Genomic DNA, 21,148 nt, shown 5'->3' on the forward strand with positions numbered 1-21,148 from the left:
GATAATTTATGTATTTAATATTTGTTTACTTACTATGGTATATTACGTGTTTATTATTTATTTGTTCACTGTTATGGTCCAGAGAACAAGGAAATAGGATAAAATTGCTATGGTATGAAAAGGGGTAGGATTAAATAAGCTCTGCTTCTTCCTACTCCTTTTCGGACGTGCTGTAATGAAACAACTGGAAATATGTGATGCATTACATTGTATTGTATGCATGTTCCAAATAAACTGAAAGTGAACTGAACTGACTAGTGTTTTTGCAGTAAATCCCAAAAAACATCTCTTATGTAGAAGGCTTATGACGAGCATTTTTTGCAGCAGGTAAATAAAAACAGAAACATGATCTTTACCTGCCAGTTGATTAGCCCTGTTATGTTATTGTCCATCATCTTACTTGTAGATCCATTTGTGAAATTCAAATCAATGTATTCAAACAATAAATATAAGATGAAGCATATTTAACATTAGTTTGACACGATTTTTGCGTAAGCCAACGTACCTGTCTGTGGTAGCCATTTTTGTGTTATTCATATTTTTGTAGTCCTGCATATATTAAGTTAAATTAATTATTATTTTTTTTTTTTTATGAATACTTGGGCCTACTTCGCTACTGCACTTTGGTGTTGGTCATTGTGGTGGTGTTTGATGGATACTTGGGCCTACTGCGCTACTGCACTTTGGTGTTGGTCATTATGGGTTTGGTAGCCGTATTTGTGTTATTCATATTTCTCTGGTACTGCATATATTAAGCTAAATCATTTATTTGTTGAATTAGAAAGGAATTTACATTGTGTGTCATTTACAGCAGCTGTGAGGAAAGCACAGGTGAAATTGATTGCACAAATGTCGGGTGGAGAGACTGGCGGTGACAACATTTTTTGACAACACTTGAGCTCAGTTTTTTTTATAGTTTGCATGAGGTTAAAGTTGTTTTTGTTAACCTTGGAAAGAAAACCTTTCTCTAAAACAGCTTTCCTCCGGCCCACGAGAGGAGTTTGCTAAGTATAAAAAATGTGCTGAAATTTTGGAATGAAAGAAACTGCTGTTTCTAAAGGTGTCCACTGTGTGTCACCAGAGCAATTATGTGTGTCCCCTACCACATGCATGACTTCAGAGGGGGCGGAGCTATGTTAGGATAGAGTATACTGCTGTGATAGTATACAAATTGATAATCTGTGCATTTCGTGTTGTACTTATGACTGGGGACACATTTTCTGGGCGCACATAAATATTCTGAAATAGTATTTATCCCCTTCTTACTGTGATAAATGAAATGAGTCCAAATTCACAAGTTTTGTTGTGGACGATGCTACATATGTACAGAATAAACCAGTGTTTTTCAACCTTATTTTAAAGCAAGGCACATTTTTTTTCATAAAAAAATCCAGAGGCACACCACCAGCGGAAAACGTTAAAAAATGAAACTCCACCAGGTCGTCGTGCCTTATTTTGAGTTTGTTTGTGTTTTCCTTTGTGTAGGGCTTTAGTTCTTGTCTTGCGCTGTTATTTTGGTGGCCCTTCCTGTTTTGTTGGTATTTTCCTGTTGCAGTTTCATCATGTCTTCCTTTGAGTGCTATTCCCCGCACCTGCTTTGTGTGAGCAAGAAAGACTATTTAGGTTGTTGCTATCCTTCTCTGTGGGGACATTGTTGATTGTCACGTCATGTACGGATGTACTTTGTGGACGCCGTAAGTTTTTGCTGTCGTCCAGCATTTTTGTTTCTGTTTACTTTGTAGCCAGTTCAGTTTTACTTTCGTTTTGCACAGCCATTGCCTTTTCCTTTCCCTTTTGTTCATTTTTGGTTGAAGCATTACATACCTTTTTACCTGCACACTGCCTCCCGCTGTGGTCTGCATATTGGGATCACAACAAATCATCCTCGTCTCACCCGACACATTTCGACTTTTACAAAGCAATTAACTACCTGCTGCCACCTACTGACATGGAGTATTAGGTGGTTACCACGCCGAGTTCTACACGGCACAGACCAGGGCCGGCCCGTGGCATAGGCCGTATAGGCAAATGCTAAGGGCGCCGTCCATCAGGGGGCGCCACGCCAGTGCCACAAATGTTGGAGAAAAGAAAAAAAAGAAAAAAGTTGGTACTATTATTTTTTAAATACAAAAAATAATCCCATGTTAATTAAAATGCAAAGTAAAGCCTATTTAATAGAAATATTATTTGTTACAACATTACGCCCCCTTCCCCCGTCAACCCGCATGGTGCGCCCCCTCCCTTCCCGTATCGTGACTCTTTTTGGATGTCACCACATCAAAAAATCAACACAAGATGTCAAAATGGCCAAAACTGTCAGGTGCCCAGGGAAGAAAAAAGAGAAAAGAAGAGGAGGAGAAATGAGAAAAAGACAGAGGTAGCAAGTTTGTTACAGAATGTGATAGTAACCTGGCTTTTTAGCATTAAGCTAATGTTACATGATTCGGCAATTGCTAATCAATAAATAGCTAGTTCTGTTTTAACGTCGGGTTAATATTGTGGAGGGGGCTAAATTGTTATGGAAAATAATAATGTAACGTTAGGTAATTACAGTACTCCCACCTTACATTCCTCAGGGACATTTGTATTAGATCGTTTAAGCAGGTGTTTTTTGTTTACATTGTTATTGCCTTCTGGTTAGCTAATGTTTGCCCTGCAGGTAATAGTCACTTTTCCACTCCCTTTATATATTAGGTATAGCTGTAAGCCTAGTTGTTAAAGTGCACATCATTAATGTGAATTAAGCAATATCACATGAGAGGGAATGCTGTTTTTTTTATTTGAGCACTGCTGTGATTCGGTTAAAGATAATCATAACATAACATTCTCATTTAATATGTTAATTTGCTTTCTTTAAGTAAAAAAAAAGGTCAAAGACAAAGCTATTCGGTTTCTTGTGAGTATATACACTTCACTGCCGATGTAGCCAGATTGGTTAGGACCAGGCCTGGCACAGACACTAAGCAACGGCACATTATTTGCAGATTATAATTATTGATCCTTTATTGTAATATTTTCAGAATGTGTTGGTTCTATTTTTGGCCAAAGTAAGACCAAGAAAACAATCTGAAGTTGGCTTTATTTTTTTTTGTTTTAATGCCATGATTTTTCTCCATGCGGCCCCTGAGCTAAAATGAGTTTGACACCCCTGCTTTAGAACCTGGAAAGTTCGGAGAGGCAAAATACACCGTCGTTTTATTGTGAAAGGTAACACCGGAAATCAGGCTCCGCAACCCAGAAAACTTGACCGCGTGTCCGTCGTTCCCAGGGTTCCGTGAGAGCCGTTTGCCCCACCCCACCTCTTCTTCAACGCTATCTATCTCAATGTGCAAATCTCCGAGAAAAAAAGGGTATCATTCACCGCCTTCACGCCGCCAAGGAAACATTGCGTGTGTACGGCCGACGCTTCCCCGGCAACAGGCGCGGCCCCCCCTTCGGCTCGTTCCGAAATACAACAACCGCCGCGTCTACGCTGGATGAGGGCTTGAAAACACGGCGGTGGGTTCCATGTCTGCCGCCTCACATGTAAGCACCATCCACTGGGGACGACGAGGGGAACCGTAGCGGGAGGACCTCCATCCACCAACACCTGGACGTCGAGTTGCGTTCAAGGACACCCAGCCGCCTCAAGAACTGACCAAAAAAAACCCCAAACAACAACAACAAAAACCCACCATCGAGGATATTTTCACGCATATGACGAGGGGGAAAAGCACCGAGGGGAAGGGGCCTTTTTAAGGGGGTCCTAAACTGTCATTTTGTCGGCAAAAAGGAGAGAGTCCATCGACGGTTTTCCAGTGAAGGTGTCATTTTGAGGAAATGTTTATTTCTTCTTCACCGTCAAGCTTGAAGTGGATGTAGCCAACATGGGCTCCGGTGGATATTAAGGATAAGAGGAGGTTTCATCCATGTCCATTTCACATCCCCTGGTAGCAGATGACTTCATTGCGGATTTACAGCCCGACGTCCTTGTTGCCAGTAAATAGCCACATCCACCCATCCGTCATCCATCCATCATCCATCCATCATTCAGCCACGCTGGGCCAGGAGCCTTCCACACCTCCATGTGCATCCCTCACCTTCTGAGCCGGGTCTTCCACTCTTGGGCCCGTCCAAGAATTTAGATCCCCCTTCCCCTTTTTCTTCCTCCTTTTGCCCACCCAAGTGACCGCCTTTGAACCCACCGTCTTGGGAATTTTTGTTGTTTTTTTTTGGGGTCGGGGGGGGAAGATGGGCTGTCTCGGCAACAGCAAGACGGAAGACCAACGGAACGAGGAGAAGGCCCAGAGGGAAGCCAACAAGAAGATCGAGAAGCAGCTGCAAAAAGACAAACAGATTTACCGGGCCACGCACCGGCTACTACTACTAGGTGGGTATGCAGTGGACCGCTTCCTGGCCTCATGGCTACTCGTCCAGGGTCCAGGATCGTGACGTGGGACCGCGGACCTTCACCGAGGTCTTGATCCTTCAGGCCCGCTAATCCGCCGGGAGTACAAACGCAAATTAAGGAGGTTACTTTGGGGGATTAGTAGCCTAGGAGCTGTCCTGCTCGGTCTTAATCTGAAACTGATCCCAGATTTGGACACCTTGCTAACTCTAAACATCATTTAGACAATCTTCGACTAGTAGATCCTTAAAAACAGCCGAGCTGTCATTCGGAGGCAATTTAACTCGGGATCGGTCCTTAAAAACACCTAAAATATTAAAAATCTTTGACTGTATTTTTGCAGGAGAGCCCTAAAAACAGCTTAGTTTTTACTTGCACTTCGATAGTAGATTCTTAAAAACAGCAAAGTGCTCCTGTCTTGTAGAGAAACTTTGATCAACATTTTTACTGCACTTTTAAAAAAAAACAGCAGAGCGATTTTGTCATTTAGAGGCAATTTAACTCGGGATCGGTCCTTAAAAACACCTAAAAGATATTTGACTGTATGTTTTCAGGAAAGCCCTAAAAACAGCAACGCTCCCGTTAAGTTTTTACTTGCATTTTGACAGTAGATTCTTAAAAACAGCAAACTGCTCCTGTCTTGTCGAGAAACTTTGATCAACTTTTATGTTGTATTTATTTAAAAACAGCAGAATGTTTGTCATCTCCGGGCTATTTACCTTGCTTGGCTTCATGCAATTGTTTTTTTAAAAACAGCAGAGAACTTGTGTTCTATAGAAGATCTTCGACTAGTACTGTATGTTTGCAGTAGATCTCTAAAAACAGCAGCGCATTCATGTCGTATATTGTGGATTTTTTACTTGCATTTTGGCAGTAGACTCTTAAAAACAGCAAAGTACTCCTGTCTTATAAAGGAACTTTGAGCAACATTTTCGCTGCATGTTTTTAAAAACAGCAGGTCTTTGACTAGCACTGTATGTTTGTATGCAGTGGACCGCTTCCTAGCCTCATGGCTACTCGTCCAGGGTCCAGGATCGTGACGTGGGACCGCGGACCTTCACCGAGGTCTTGATCCTTCAGGCCCGCTAATCCGCCGGGAGTACAAACGCAAATTAAGGAGGTTACTTTGGGGGATTAGTAGCCTAGGAGCTGTCCTGCTCGGTCTTAATCTGAAACTGATCCCAGATTTGGACACCTTGCTAACTCTAAACATCATTTAGACAATCTTCGACTAGTAGATCCTTAAAGGCCTACTGAAATGAATTTTTTTTATTTAAACGGGGATAGCAGATCTATTCTATGTGTCATACTTGATCATTTTGCGATATTGCCATATTTTTGCTGAAAGGATTTAGTATAGAACAACGACGATAAAGATTGCAACTTTTGGTATCTGATAAAAAAAAGGCTTGCACCTACCGGAAGTAGCGTGACGTAGTCAGTTGAACATATACGCAAAGTTCCCTATTGTTTACAATGATGGCCGCATGAAGTGAGAGAGATTCGGACCGAGAAAGCGACAATTTCCCCATTAATTTGAGCGAGGATGAAAGATTTGTGGATGAGTAAAGTGCAAGTGAAGGACTAGTGGGGAGTTGAAGCTATTCAGATAGGGAAGATGCTGTGAGAGCCGGGGGTGACCTGATATTCAGCTGGGAATGACTACAACAGTAAATAAACACAAGACATATATATACTCTATTAGCCACAACACAACCAGGCTTATATTTAATATGCCACAAATTAATCCTGCATAATAACACCTGCGTGTTTGTTATGCTAGCTCCTAGCTCCTCTGCTAGCTCCTAGCTCCATAGAACACGCCAATACAATTCAAACACCTGATCAACACACACAATCACTCAGCCCAAAAGACCGTTCACCTAACCCAAGGTTCATAAAGCTTATATATTTTTAAAAAGTTACGTACGTGACGCGCACGTACGGTACGGTACGTGTTATGCTAGCTCCTAGCTCCTCTGCTAGCTCCTAGCTCCATAGAACACGCCAATACAATTCAAACACATGATCAACACACACAATCACTCAGCCCAAAAGACCGTTCACCTAACCCAAGGTTCATAAAGCTTATATATTTTAAAAAAGTTACGTACATACGCAAAAAAAAGCCAAAGCTGCATACTCACAGTAGCACGCCTGCGTCTTTGTCATCCAAATCAAAGTAATCCTGGTAAGAGTCTGTGTTGTCCCAGTTCCCTACAGGCGTCTGTGTATCCAAATCAAAAGTCCTCCTGGTTAGAGTCTCTGTTATCCGAGTTCTTCCATCTTGACTGCATCTTTCGGGAATGTAAACAAAGAAGCGCCGGCTGTGTACTGTTGTGGCTGACTACGTTCGAAAAATACGTCCATTTCGCACCGACAACTTTCTTCTTTGCTTGCTTGGCTTCCTTCTCCATAATGCAATGAACATGATTGAAACAGATTCACGAACACAGATGTCCAGAATACTGTGGAATTATGAAATGAAAACAGAGCTTTTTCGTATCGGCTTCAATGTGGAAGGCATACCCGTGTTCGCCGGGCTACGTCACGCGCATACGTCATCCTCAGAGGCGTTTCGAACCGGAAGTTTAGCGGCAAATTTAAAATGTCACTTTATAAGTTAACCCGGCCGTATTGGCATGTGTTATAATGTTAAGATTTCATCATTGATATATAAACTATCAGACTGCGTGGTCGGTAGTAGTGGGTTTCAGTAGGCCTTTAAAAACAGCCGAGCTGTCATTCGGAGGCAATTTATCTCGGGATCTGTCCTTAAAAACACCTAAAATATTAAAAATCTTTGACTGTATTTTTGCAGGAGAGCCCTAAAAACAGCTTAGTTTTTACATGCACTTTGACAGTAGATTCTTAAAAACAGCAAAGTGCTCCAGTCTTGTAAAGAAACTTTGATCAACATTTTTACTGCACTTTTTTAAAAAAACAGCAGATCGATTTTGTCATTTAGAGGCAATTTAACTCGGGATCGGTCCTTAAAAACACCTAAAAGATATTTGACTGTATGTTTTCAGGAGAGCCCTAAAAACAGCAATTCTCCCGTTAAGTTTTTACTTGCATTTGGACAGTAGATTCTTAAAAACAGCAAACTGCTCCTGTCTTGTCGAGAAACTTTGATCAACTTTTATGTTGTATTTATTTAAAAACAGCAGAATGTTTGTCATCTCCTGGCTATTTACCTTGCTTGGCTTCATGCAATTGTTTTTTTAAAAACAGCAGAGAACTTGTGTTCTATAGAAGATCTTCGACTAGTACTGTATGTTTGCAGTAGATCTCTAAAAACAGCAGCGCATTCATGTCGTATATTGTGGATTTTTTACTTGCATTTTGGCAGTAGACTCTTAAAAACAGCAAAGTACTCCTGTCTTATAAAGGAACTTTGAGCAACATTTTCGCTGCATGTTTTTAAAAACAGCAGAACTTTGACTAGCACTGTATGTTTGTATGCAGTGGACCGCTTCCTAGCCTCATGGCTACTCGTCCAGGGTCCAGGATCGTGACGTGGGACCGCGGACCTTCACCGAGGTCTTGATCCATCAGGCCCGCTAATCCGCTGGGAGTACAAACGCAAATTAAGGAGGTTACTTTGGGGGATTAGTAGCCGAGGAGCTGTCCTGCTCGGTCTTAATCTGAAACTGATCCCAGATTTGGACACCTTGCTAACCTAAACATCATTTAGACAATCTTCGACTAGTAGATCCTTAAAAACAGCCGAGCTGTCATTCGGAGGAAATTTAACTCGGGATCGGTCCTTAAAAACACCTAAAATATTAAAAATCTTTGACTGTATTTTTGCAGGAGAGCCCTAAAAACAGCTTAGTTTTTACTTGCACTTCGATAGTAGATTCTTAAAAACAGCAAAGTGCTCCAGTCTTGTAGAGAAACTTTGATCAACATTTTTACTGCACTTTTTTTTTTAAATCAGCAGAGCGTTTTTGTCATTTAGAAGCAATTTAACTTGGGATCGATCCTTAAAAACACCTAAAAGATATTTGACTGTATGTTTTCAGGAGAGCCCTAAAAACAGCAACGCTCCCGTTAAGTTTTTACTTGCATTTTGACAGTAGATTCTTAAAAACAGCAAACTGCTCCTGTCTTGTCGAGAAACTTTGATCAACTTTTATGTTGTATTTATTTAAAAACAGCAGAATGTTTGTCATCTCCGGGCTATTTACCTTGCTTGGTTTCATGTAATTGTTTTTTAAAAACAGCAGAGAACTTGTGTTCTATAGAAGATCTTCGACTAGTACTGTATGTTTGCAGTAGATCTCTAAAAACAGCAGCGCATTCATGTCGTATATTGTGGATTTTTTACTTGCATTTTGGCAGTAGACTCTTAAAAACAGCAAAGTACTCCTGTCTTATAAAGGAACTTTGAGCAACATTTTCGCTGCATGTTTTTAAAAACAGCAGAACTTTGACTAGCACTGTATGTTTGTATGCAGTGGACCGCTTCCTAGCCTCATGGCTACTCGTCCAGGGTCCAGGATCGTGACGTGGGACCGCGGACCTTCACCGAGGTCTTGATCCTTCAGGCCCGCTAATCCGCCGGGAGTACAAACGCAAATTAAGGAGGTTACTTTGGGGGATTAGTAGCCTAGGAGCTGTCCTGCTCGGCCTTAATCTGAAACTGATCCCAGATTTGGACACCTTGCTAACCTAAACATCATTTAGGCAATCTTCGACTAGTAGATCCTTAAAAATAGCCGAGCTGTCATTCGGAGGCAATTTAACTCGGGATCGGTCCTTAAAAACACCTAAAATATTAAAAATCTTTGACTGTATTTTTGCAGGAGAGCCCTAAAAACAGCTTAGTTTTTACTTGCACTTCGATAGTAGATTCTTAAAAACAGCAAAGTGCTCCTGTCTTGTAGAGAAACTTTGATCAACATTTTTACTGCACTTTTTTTTAAAAACAGCAGAGTGTTTTTGTCATTTAGAAGCAATTTAACTTGGGATCGATCCTTTAAAACACCTGAAAGATATTTGATTGTATGTTTTCAGGAGAGCCCTAAAAACAGCAACGCTCCCGTTAAGTTTTTACTTGCATTTTGACAGTAGATTCTTAAAAACAGCAAACTGCTCCTGTCTTGTCGAGAAACTTTGATCAACTTTTATGTTGTATTTATTTAAAAACAGCAGAATGTTTGTCATCTCCGGGCTATTTACCTTGCTTGGCTTCATGCAATTGTTTTTTAAAAACAGCAGAGAACTTGTGTTCTATAGAAGATCTTCGACTAGTACTGTATGTTTGCAGTAGATCTCTAAAAACAGCAGCGCATTCGTGTCGTATATTGTGGATTTTTTACTTGCATTTTGGCAGTAGACTCTTAAAAACAGCAAAGTACTCCTGTCTTATAAAGGAACTTTGAGCAACATTTTCGCTGCATGTTTTTAAAAACAGCAGAACTTTGACTAGCACTGTATGTTTGTATGCAGTGGACCGCTTCCTAGCCTCATGGCTACTCGTCCAGGGTCCAGGATCGTGACGTGGGACCGCGGACCTTCACCGAGGTCTTGATCCATCAGGCCCGCTAATCCGCCGAGAGTACAAACGCAAATTAAGGAGGTTACTTTGGGGGATTAGTAGCCTAGGAGCTGTCCTGCTCGGTCTTAATCTGAAACTGATCCCAGATTTGGACACCTTGCTAACCTAAACATCATTTAGACAATCTTCGACTAGTAGGTCCTTAAAAACAGCCGAGCTGTCATTCGGAGGCGATTTAACTCGGGATCGGTCCTTAAAAACACCTAAAAGCTTAAAAATCTTTGACTGTATGTTTGCAGGAGAGCCCTAAAAACAGCTTAGTTTTTACTTGCACTTTGATAGTAGATTCTTAAAAACAGCAAAGTACTCCTGTCTTGTAGAGAAACTTTGATCAACATTTTTACTGCACTTTTTTTTAAAAACAGCAGAGCGTTTTTGTCATTTAGAAGCAATTTAACTTGGGATCGGTCCTTAAAAACACCTAAAAGATATTTGACTGTATGTTTTCAGGAGAGCCCTAAAAACAGCAACACTCCCGTTAAGTTTTTACTTGCATTTTGACTGTAGATTCTTAAAAACAGCAAACTGCTCCTGTCTTGTCGAGAAACTTTGATCAACTTTTATGTTGTATGTTTTTAATAACAGCAGAGCGCCTAAAATATATTTAACTGTATGTTATCAGGAGAGCCCTAAAAACAGCAACACTTTCGTTGAGTTGTTACTTGCATTTTGACAGTAGATTCTTAAAAACAGCAAACAGCAAAGTGCTTCTGTCTTGTAGAGAGCATTTTTGTTATTTAGAGGCAATTTAACTCCGGATCGGTCGTTAAAAACACCTAAAGGATAAACTATCTTTGACTTTATGTTTGCAGGAGAGCCCTAAAAACAGCAAAGTTTTTCCTTTTTTTTTTACAAAGTGCTCCTGTCTTGTAGAGAAACTTTGATCAACTTTTATGTTGTATGTTTTTAAAAACTAGCAGAATGTTTTTCATCTCTACGATATTTACCTTGGCTTCATGCAATTGTTTTAAAAAACAGCAGAGTGTTCTATAGAAGATCTTCGACTAGTACTGTATGTTTGCAGTAGATCTCTAAAAACAGCAGCGCATTCATGTCGTATATTGTTGAGTTTTTACTTGCATTTTGACAGTAGACTCTTAAAAACGGCAAAGTACTCCTGTCTTATAAAGGAACTTTAAACAAAATTTTCACTGCATGTTTTTTAAAAACAGCAGAGCTTTGATGGTACTGTATGTTTGCAGTAGAGCTCTAAAAACAGCTGCGTGCTGCTGCCATATACTGTAGAGTTTTACTTGCATTTTGACAGTACATCCTTAAAAACAGCAAAGTGCTCCTGTCTTAAAGAGAAACTTTGATCAACAATTTTACTGCACTTTTTTTTTTTAAACAGTTTTTGTCATTTTGAGGTAATTTAACTCAGGCTCATGCAGTCGGTCCTTAAAAACAGCATTATTATTTGATCAACATTTTTGCTGCGTGTTTTTAAAAACAGCGCAGCGTTTTTGGCTTCTCAAAGCTTTGTAACTTGGGTCCGTGCAGCTGGTCCGTAAAAACAGCAGAGCACTTGTGTTATGAGGAGCTTTGACTAGTACTGTAAAGGTCAAAAACACTTTTTAGTATCCTTAAAAACAGCAAAGTGCTCCTGTCTTATAGAGAGAAACTTTGATCAACATTTTTGTTGTGTTTAAAAGAAAAGAAAAGAAAAGCAGAGCACTCCTGTATTGTAGATAGATCTTTGACTTGCGTTTTGACAGTAGATCCTTAAAAACAGCAGAGTGCTCCTGTTTTGTGAGGCACTTGGACAGCTTTGATTGCCATTGTTGCTGCCGAACAGCAGAGCGCTTCTGTCATATGGAGGATCTTTAACTAACGTTTAGGCAGTCCGTCCTTGAAAACAGCAGAGCACTCCTGGCTTGTAGAGGATCTTTGACTGTTTATGCTGCCAGGCCTTGAAAATAGCACAACGTTTCTGTTAAACAGAGGATCTTTGACTAGTATTTTTGTAGGAGAGTCCTCCTGTAATATACAAGCTTTTACTCATATTGTTTGTCTTTTATCACCCAAAACCGCAGAATGTTTCTGTCATGTCAAGGATCTTTGACAAAAAATGTTGTAGTAAGTACCAAAAAATTTGAAAGTTTTCCTGCATTTAGAAATTCTTTGACTAGGTTATTTTTAGTAGATTCTAAAATCAGTGCTTTTGTCATATAGAGCAGTGTTTCTTAACCATTGTTGGGGCGCCAAAAAATATCTATTTCTCAGCTGTCATTCGTATGGGCCGCACCATTACTCAGTTGCAATACATTTTTCCACCACTTGTGGCAGTAATGACAATATCAAACAAAAACACCGCAGCTGAAATCATAGAGAAGTTTCTTAAGCGTAACAATTACGACTAAAGTGGTGAAGCTGTATTTTCATTTGCACTTTAATTTTATTGACACATTAGTTAAGAAACATATTCATTATTAATTTAGTTTATTTATTTCAGCACAATGTAAAGAAGAATTGTCAGTTATTTATGAGCCCCTACTTATGCAGTACAGCAGTGTTTTTCAACCACTAGTGTGCCGTGAGATACAGTCTTGTGTGCCGTGGAAAATTATCTAATTTCACTTATTTGGGTTAAAAATATTTTTTGCAAACCAGTAATTATAGTCTGCAAATTATGTGTTGTTGTTGAGTGTCGGTGCTGTCTAGCGCTCGGCAGAGTAACTGTGTAATGCTATTCAATATCAGTAGGTGGCAGCCGGTAGAAAATTGCTTTGTAGATGTCGGAAACAGCGGGAGGCAGCATGCAGGTAAAAAGGTGTCTAATGCTTAAACCAAAAATAAACAAAAGGTGAGTGCCCCTAAGAAAAGGCATTGAAGCTTAGGGAAGGCGATGCAGAACAAAACTAAAACTGAACTGGCTACAAAGTAAACAAAAACAGAATGCTGGACGACAGCAAAGACTTACAGCGTGTGGAGCAAAGACGGCGTCCACAAAGTACATTCGAATATGACATGACAATCACCAATGTCCACACAGAGAAGGATAAAAACAACTGAAATATTGTTGATTGCTAAAACAAAGTACCGTATTTTTCGGGTAATAAGTCGCTCCGGAGTATAAATCGCACCGGCCGAAAATGCATAATAAAGAAGGAAAAAAAAAACATATATAAGTCGCACTAGAGTATAACTCGCATTTTTGGGGGAAATTTATTTGATAAAATCTAACACCAAGAATAGACATATGAAAGGCAATTTAAATAAAATAAAGAATAGTGAACAACAGGCTGAATAAGTGTACGTTATATGACGCATAAATAACCAACTGAGAACGTGCCTGGTATGTTAAAGTAACATATTATGGTAAGAGTCATTCAAATAACTATAACATATAAAACATGCTATACGTTTACCAAACAATCTGTCTGTAACTCCTAATTGCTAAATCCCATGAAATCTTCTTCCTCTGTGTCGCTTCTAAACAACTCTGCCAAATCCAAAGGTAGACAATACGCCACTTCCTCGGTACGTCGCTATATTTTATGGTAATGCGTTAATAAATTCACACATAAGTCGCTCCTGAGTATAAGTCGCACCTCCGGCCAAACTATGAAAAAAAACTGCGATTTATAATCCGAAAAATACGGTAGATGCGGGAAATATCGCTCAAAGGAAGACATGAAACTGCTACAGGAAAATACCAAAAAATCCACCAAAATAGGAGCACAAGCCAAGAACTAAAACACCACACACAAGAAAACAGCGAAAAACTCCAAATAAGTCAGGGTGTGATGTGACAGGTGGTGACAGTGCACCTACTTTGAGACAAGAGCTATAGTGATGCATACTTGGTTATGGTTTAAAGTCATATCCAACACTTGCGACAACAACTTTTTACTGTCGACTGAGTTTTGTTTTTTAATGATTTCTGCTGGTGGTGTGCCTCCGCATTTTTTCAACGAAAAAAATGTGCCTTGGCTCAAAACAGGTTGAAAAACACTGCAGTACAGTATATCTGGTTAGAAATAATTTTTCTAAGCAGCCTGGTAACGCATGGCTTCATAGTTTTTGACAAGGTTTATCCTGTTAAACTGTAAGTAGGTTAGATATAAATATTAAATATGATCACAATTTAAGAGTAAGATGACTAATTCGTTGTAAATATTTGAGTGGGCCCCAGGCTGTTGTAGGTTAAAAAGGTTAAGAGCCCCTGATTTAGAAGGTCTTTGACTGGAATATTTTCCAATAGATGTTTAAAAAACAGCAGTTTGTCCCTTTCATGAGGAGGCTCTTTGACAAGTTTTTTTCTATTGCAGCCGGTCCATAAAAACATCACAGTGCTCCTGAGTTTCAGCCATGATTTTTCCTTTTGGAAGGTTTGAGAAAACACTTGTTCGCGACATTTGCCTTGAGGCCCAGGATGAAGTCCTGCTATTCTGGCAGGAGTATAAGTGCAAAAGTAACCAGTTGTTGTACTTTTAGGGGATTCGTCGGCTAACGACTTTGTCGTTCAGCCTTAATCTGAAACTGATCCCAGAATTGACCACCTATCAACCTAAACCGCAGGACGGAAGCGCGTCTTACTTTCACAGTAGACCATGTTGGCATCAAGACGTGTAGTGTGTTGATTACCTGTTTGTAGGGGTGTAACGGTACGTGTATTTGTATCGAACCGTTTCGGTATGGGGGTTTCGGTTCGGTTCGAAGGTGTACCGAACGAGTTTCCACACGGACATATTAAGTAGCGTACCGCACGTTGTGTAAACAATGCACACCGAGGCACAGCACACGGCATGCTAGCAGCTAACGGGCTACGATAGACTGACCATACGTCCTCTTTTCACCGGACATGTCCTCTTTTGCGGGGCTGTCCGGTTGGAGTTTCTTAAATGCCTCAAATGTCCGGTATTTTGAGTTAGGGTTGCGTGTATTTTCAATGTACGTTCAGGGTTAAGAAGGGGTTAAAAACAAAACATATTGTGCGCGCAGCAGCATTCGTGAGGGAGGGGCAGAGACAGAGAGAGCGAGAGAGTTATGATAAACGTGCATGCGTCGCCAGGCTCCGCTTTTTATCCATAGATTTATCAGATTTAATTTTTTATTATCTATAGCAGGGGTGTCAAAAGTGTGCCCCAGAGGCCATTTGCGGCCAACAGCTAATGTTTTAAAGGCCCACGGCACATTCTAAAAATACCATTAAAATAAACAAAAACATAACAAAAGTGAAATAAAAAAGCTTAAAGGTTAAATGTAATTTAGAAAAAGTCGCAACGTTGACTAATAAAACAAAGCCGTTTTTTTTCCTTTCAAACTGTCATTGCTCAAAACATAATATTGAATCAAAATCAATGTTATTATGAATTATTGACCTATCCAAGGTTCCGATTACTTCACATCAAATATTCCACTAAGAAAAATATTTTTGGTGGAAGATTTTTGCAAATTTGGTAAATAAATAACCAAAAAATTTACATTTTGTTGTTTTCTTACTGTACCCAAAATGAACCGAACCGTGACCTTTAAACCGAGGTACGTACCGAACCGAAATTTTTGTGTACCGTTACATCCCTACCTGTTTGAGTTTAAATCGGTGGTTTCAATGATGGTTAAGTCATTTTAGTAAAAAAGTATAGTTTGTGAAGGACGCACGGACACAAGCAGCCATTATTTTAAAAAACGGTTTGCGAAATTAGTAAACAAAATGACAAAGTTGGTATTTTTTATTTACTAAATCCTCATGAGGCTTATTCCAGAGCTTTGAAACATCTGCTCTAACTCCTTATTTTGCGTTTTTTTTATAGCGCAAATATTTAGTCCTATTACAAACTCCTAGCGCAGACCGCAAGGCAGGATTTGTTTGCTTTCATGCCAGCAGAGGACGGTCTAAATGGGGTCATCGTCGTGTCATCGTACTATTGCTTGGATTTACATGACGTCACGTCCGGCTCACGTCTGGCTCATTAAATATGCGCGGTCGTCAAGCCAGCGTCTGTTCTCTATGGGTGCTAGGCCCCATTTAGCCTTTCTTAAAGAAAAATCGCAAAAAGGATAAACGTTTCTTCAAAGTCCTTGGAGAGGTAATCAAGAAGGGCGAAACAGTGCAAGTTTTTACCAAACGACAACGTGAAAAGTAGCACGCACTTCAGAGCAACGAAGCACAGTCGAAGAACGCACAGGTTTGCAGTGATCACTTCGGTAAAGATTTATTTGATATACTTTTAACGGTTATTATTTTCCATTTAAGTATTATCTTGATATTATTTATATTTCCTAAACACATGTTAGCTACGAGTATTTCAATAGGCACCAACTCGGGGAGTCTAAATAAAAGAAAGCAACTGTAAGCAAAACCTAAAAGAGTTAAGCGTTTACCAAAGGCAGCAATCCGATATGAAGTTTTCAGTGCATACACAATGTTGACATCTATAGTTATATTTTTGATAAAGACGGGGAAAAACATGCATACTCGTAAGCAGCTCGTGCAACAACGACAACTACTAAGATGGCTGTAGACGCGCAGTTAAATCATAAAATGCAACCTTCCTCGAGCAAAAACTATGCATATTTATCCGGAAGAGTCTTGATACCAATGTCCTTGACACAGCCACACACACAAGTTGTAGACTTCCATGCTTTTCCAAGTTGTCATCTGTTTTGTCGTGCAAAATGGTGTCTGGAGCACAAGATAGTTCGATATATCTGGGAACTTCACCGACAAATCTTTTTTTGATCAAATGTAGGGATCTATTCCATTGCATAGTTAGATGTTTTGCTGGTATCTGCTTTTTGCAGGAAGATCCAGGTCCCTTGCATACTCAGATAGTTTGCGCACTTCTTGCCGCACAACAGCCATCTTGGCTTGATTGACCACCAATTTTTTTCACTTCCGGGAAGAAGTCACGTCCCAATACAATAGATAGGCAATGACACATGTATATGTAATTTTCAAAGAAAAATACAAAAAAATGGTCATTTAGTCTGTACATTTTCAGCAAATTTCTCGCTGACATTTACAGTTCGGTCTGTGTACGATCGTTCCCCAGCGTTTTTACCAGGTGGCTTTGCATAAATATGTCATGTTCTTTCCCAAATATGCTCCAAATGGTTTTACGTTTGTCCAAGTCTGCCTCTGTAAATTTTTGCTTAATTTGGATCTGGTAAGGATTAGGGCTGCAACTAACGATTAATTTGATAATCGATTAATCTGTCGATTATTACTTCGATTAGTCGATTAATAATCGGATAAAAGAGACAAACTACATTTTTATCCTTTCCAGTATTATATTGGAAAAAAAACAGCATACTGGCACCATACTTATTTTGATTATTGTTTCTCAGCTGTTTGTACATGTTGCAGTTTATAAATAAAGGTTTATAAAAAAATAAAAATAACATTTAAATTAAAAAAATTGCCTCTGCGCATAATAATACCTGGGATTTATATAGCGCTTTTCTAAGTACCCAAAGTCGCTTTACATGTTAAAAACCCATCATTCATTCACCCCTGGTGGTGGTAAGCTACTTTCGTAGCCACAGCTGCCCTGGGGTAGACTGACGTAAGCGTGGCTGCCAATTTGCGCCTACGGCCCCTCCGACCACCACCTATCATTCATTCAACATTCATTCACCAGTGTGAGCGGCACCGGGGGCAAGGGTAAAGTGTCCTGCCCAAGGACACAACGGCATGGTAAGAGGCGGGGAGCGAACCTGCAACCCTCAGGTTTCTGACACGGGCGCTCTACCCACTACGCCATGCCGCCCCCAATAGCATAGATCCAATGAATCGATGACTAAATTAATCGCCAACTATTTTTATAATCGATTTTAATCAATTTAATCGATTAGTTGTTGCAGCCCTAGTAAGGATACAAATGAAGACCTGATTTAAAGGGCACCTATTATGCAAAACAAACTTTTCTTACCGATTGGTACCTGTTTTTGTGTATTAGGGATCTGCATAAGTCCTAAAAAGGTAAAATTAAAACCATGGAGGAATGTCAGAGATATTTATAAAACAATCTTGTCTTTCTTCATACTCCCTCCAAACGAACTGTTTGGAATTTGCTCAGTTTGTGACGTTTTCTTATTGGTGACGTCAGCGGATATCGCCATTAATGGTAAAGTTTTACAATGACTAGCTTTGCGCGAGTCCGCCATTGTAGTCCGACGTTGTAGTCAATAAGTTTCTTCTTTTTCTCTACCCTCTTGTTGTGGTGCAGACTGGCTCGTACATGCACATGCATCCTCCGCTCTTGCCATTTCTAATGCAAAGTAGCGGATAGTTCGAACTTATATCTGTCAGCCGACTCAATATTGATGTGCTAAAAACTACAACGTGGCTGAGGTGGAGAAGACGCAGTCAAAATGGAGGCATGTATATAAGACCAGCCCACAAAACGGCGCATCCTGAAGAGACGGACAGAAAGCGTCTTCAAGGCGGTCTGTAAGACATAATATATGCAATATTTTGACCGAAGAACCACCATTACATGTTACGTAGACCACAAAGTAGTGTTTTAAATCCAGGGAAAAAATCATAACATGACACCTTAAGGACACGCCACAAAAACAAATAGATTCCCAGATTGTGAGTTTGTTGGTTTAAGTCAGGGGTCGGCAACCCAAAACGTTGAAAAAGCCACATTGGACCAAAAATACAAAAAACAAATCTGTCTGGAGCCGCAAAAAAATGAAAAGTCTGATGTAAGTCTTATAATGAAGGCAACACATGACGTGTCTATATTAGCTATATTAACCTACTATCAAAATTACTTTAAAAGTCCTATATAAGTGTTAGAATGAAGACAACACATGATGTAAGTGTCTTTAAGAACTATAATAACCTACTATCAAAATTACTTTAAAAGTCTTATATAAGTGTTATAATAAAGACAACACATGATGTAAGTGTTTATATTCGCTATATTAGCCTACTATCAAAATTGTGTCGCAGGCTGAAGCAAATCTTCGTTGACAGAAATGTTGAAATTTATCATTTATTCTACACATTTTTACAACATTAGAAACCATTAGTAAATCAGAGGCTACCCAGAAGGTGAGATAACTCCTGGAAATGACTGTCTTTTAATGGCCAAAGGTATATATGTGTGTGTCCAGGTTAAGGCTGTCTTCTTTTAATAGATTTATTACAATCTTTGGCAAGCTAGGTAATGTTTGCTGTGGTCTGGAACAACATGGCACACAAAGAACTATCTGAAATGCAGCCAATATTACATACAGATAATGTGTCATGAGACATGCAAAACTAAATTTTATACAAAGAGGATAAAAGTAAAGGAAATAAATGAGCTCAAATATACCTACAAACGAGGCATAATGATGCAATATGTACATACAGCTAGCCTAAATAGCATGTTCGCATTGATTAGCTTGCAGTCATGCAGTAACCAAATATGCCTGATTAGCACTCCAACAAGTCAATAACATCAACAAAGCTCACCTTTGTGCATTCATGCACAGCATAAAACGTTTGGTGGACAAAATGAGACAAAGGAGGAGTGATTTTACATGTAAACTGTTGCGTCACAGTCCACACTACGGTGAGTTCTAGAACCGCCGAAATTAGTAGAGCAAAACGACGTTCACCAAATACTCTTTATCAGTGAAGCATACACACAAACATATTAAGCAGTGGGCTTTCTAACCATTGGGAAGGTTTGTGTCCTGTTTGTCCTCAAACAAAAAACATACTAAAACAAAAATATTATTTCCCCCCATATTTTTTCATTTTCACACCTTTTTTAAAAATACTCTAGGGATGGGCACTAAAGATTGGTTGGGTTGCTGACCCCCGGTTTAAGTGATTTCTTTGGACCCCGCTGAGTCTCGTACAGCATCAATGTACTTTGTCCTAGAATTCACCCTACGACCAGAAAGGGTGTCCCTCAGAACTTTAGGTCGAAGATTTTGCACAGTCCCATTCTCTCTGAACTCTCAAACCCTGTCGAAAATTCTGCTTTTAGATGGAGCATGACGGCATCGAAACTTTCTCCCAAAAATGTATGAATGGTTGGAGAAAAAAAGCCTCCTATGCAAAATGTATTTTCCTTGGTTGACCAAGAAATGTTGCGAAGGCTGTTGTTCCAATATCTCATGCGCGAAATTCACTTGTATACCGTATTTTTCGGATTATAAATCGCTCCGGAGTATAAATCGCACCGGCCAAAAACGCATAATAAAGAAGGAAAAAAACATATATAAGTCGCACTTTTGGGGGAAATTTATTTGATAAAATCCAACACCAAGAATAGACATTTGAAAGGCAATTTAAAATAAATAAAGAATAGTGAACAACAGGCTGAATAAGTTTACGTTATATGACGCATAAATAACGTGCCTGGTATGTTAACGTAACATATTATGGTAAGAGTCATTCAAATCACTATAACATATAGAACATGCTATACGTTTACCAAACAATCGGTGCCATTTTTGTTCAGCCCTTCTCAGTTTTTATAAGTTACCGCCAATGTTGAAATGACCAATTTTCATAGGTACGGAAGTAGTAGCAGGTAGCATTTTTTATTTTACGATGCACTTCCGCCATGACCCGCCCCCGCCAAATTTTTATTGGTTGACGTGTGTGTGACGATTGCTGATATACGCCTAGTCCAGGGGTCGGCAACCCGCGGCTCTAGAGCCGCATGTGGCTCTTTAGCGCCGTCCTAGTGGCTCTCTGGAGCTTTTTTAAAAATGTATGAAAAATGGAAAAAGATGAGGAAAAAAAAAAAGTTTTTGTTTTAATATGGTTTCTGTAGGAGGACAAACATGACGCAAACCTCCCTAATTGTTATAAAGCACACTGTTTATATTAAACATGCTTCACTGATTTGAGTATTTGGCGAGCGCCGTTTTGTTCTACTAATTTTGGCGGTCCTTGAACTCACCGTAGTTTGTTTACAAGTATAACTTTCTCCGACTTTCTAGGACGTGTTTTATGCCACTGTCTCATTTTGTCCACCAAACTTTTAATGTTGTGCATGAATGCACAAAGGTGAGTTTTGTTGATGTTATTGACTTGTGTGGAGTGCTAATCAGACATATTTGGTCACTGCATGACTGCAAGCTAATCGATGCTAACATGCTATTTAGGCTAACTATATGTACATATTGCAGCATTATGCCTCATTTGTAGGTATATTTGAGGTAATTTAGTTTCCTTTAAGTCATCTTAATTCAATTTATATCTCATGACACACTATCTGTATGTAATATGGCTT

General features: G+C 39.5%; 1 protein-coding gene across 1 annotated transcript in view; it reads left to right on the plus strand.

Moving 5' to 3' along the window:
* Window positions 1-3,224: 3,224 nt before the first annotated feature.
* The window catches only part of LOC133643542 (guanine nucleotide-binding protein G(s) subunit alpha-like), a 103,192-nt gene continuing 85,268 nt past the window's right edge, over window positions 3,225-21,148 (plus strand). The window contains exon 1 of the mRNA XM_062038174.1: window positions 3,225-4,369. Within this exon, the coding sequence (XP_061894158.1) occupies window positions 4,231-4,369 (139 nt within the window). The 5' untranslated portion in view covers window positions 3,225-4,230. The remainder of the gene's footprint in view (window positions 4,370-21,148) is intronic.

The sequence above is a fragment of the Entelurus aequoreus genome, linkage group LG26 (assembly GCF_033978785.1).
Source record: "Entelurus aequoreus isolate RoL-2023_Sb linkage group LG26, RoL_Eaeq_v1.1, whole genome shotgun sequence".
NCBI lineage: Eukaryota > Metazoa > Chordata > Actinopteri > Syngnathiformes > Syngnathidae > Entelurus > Entelurus aequoreus.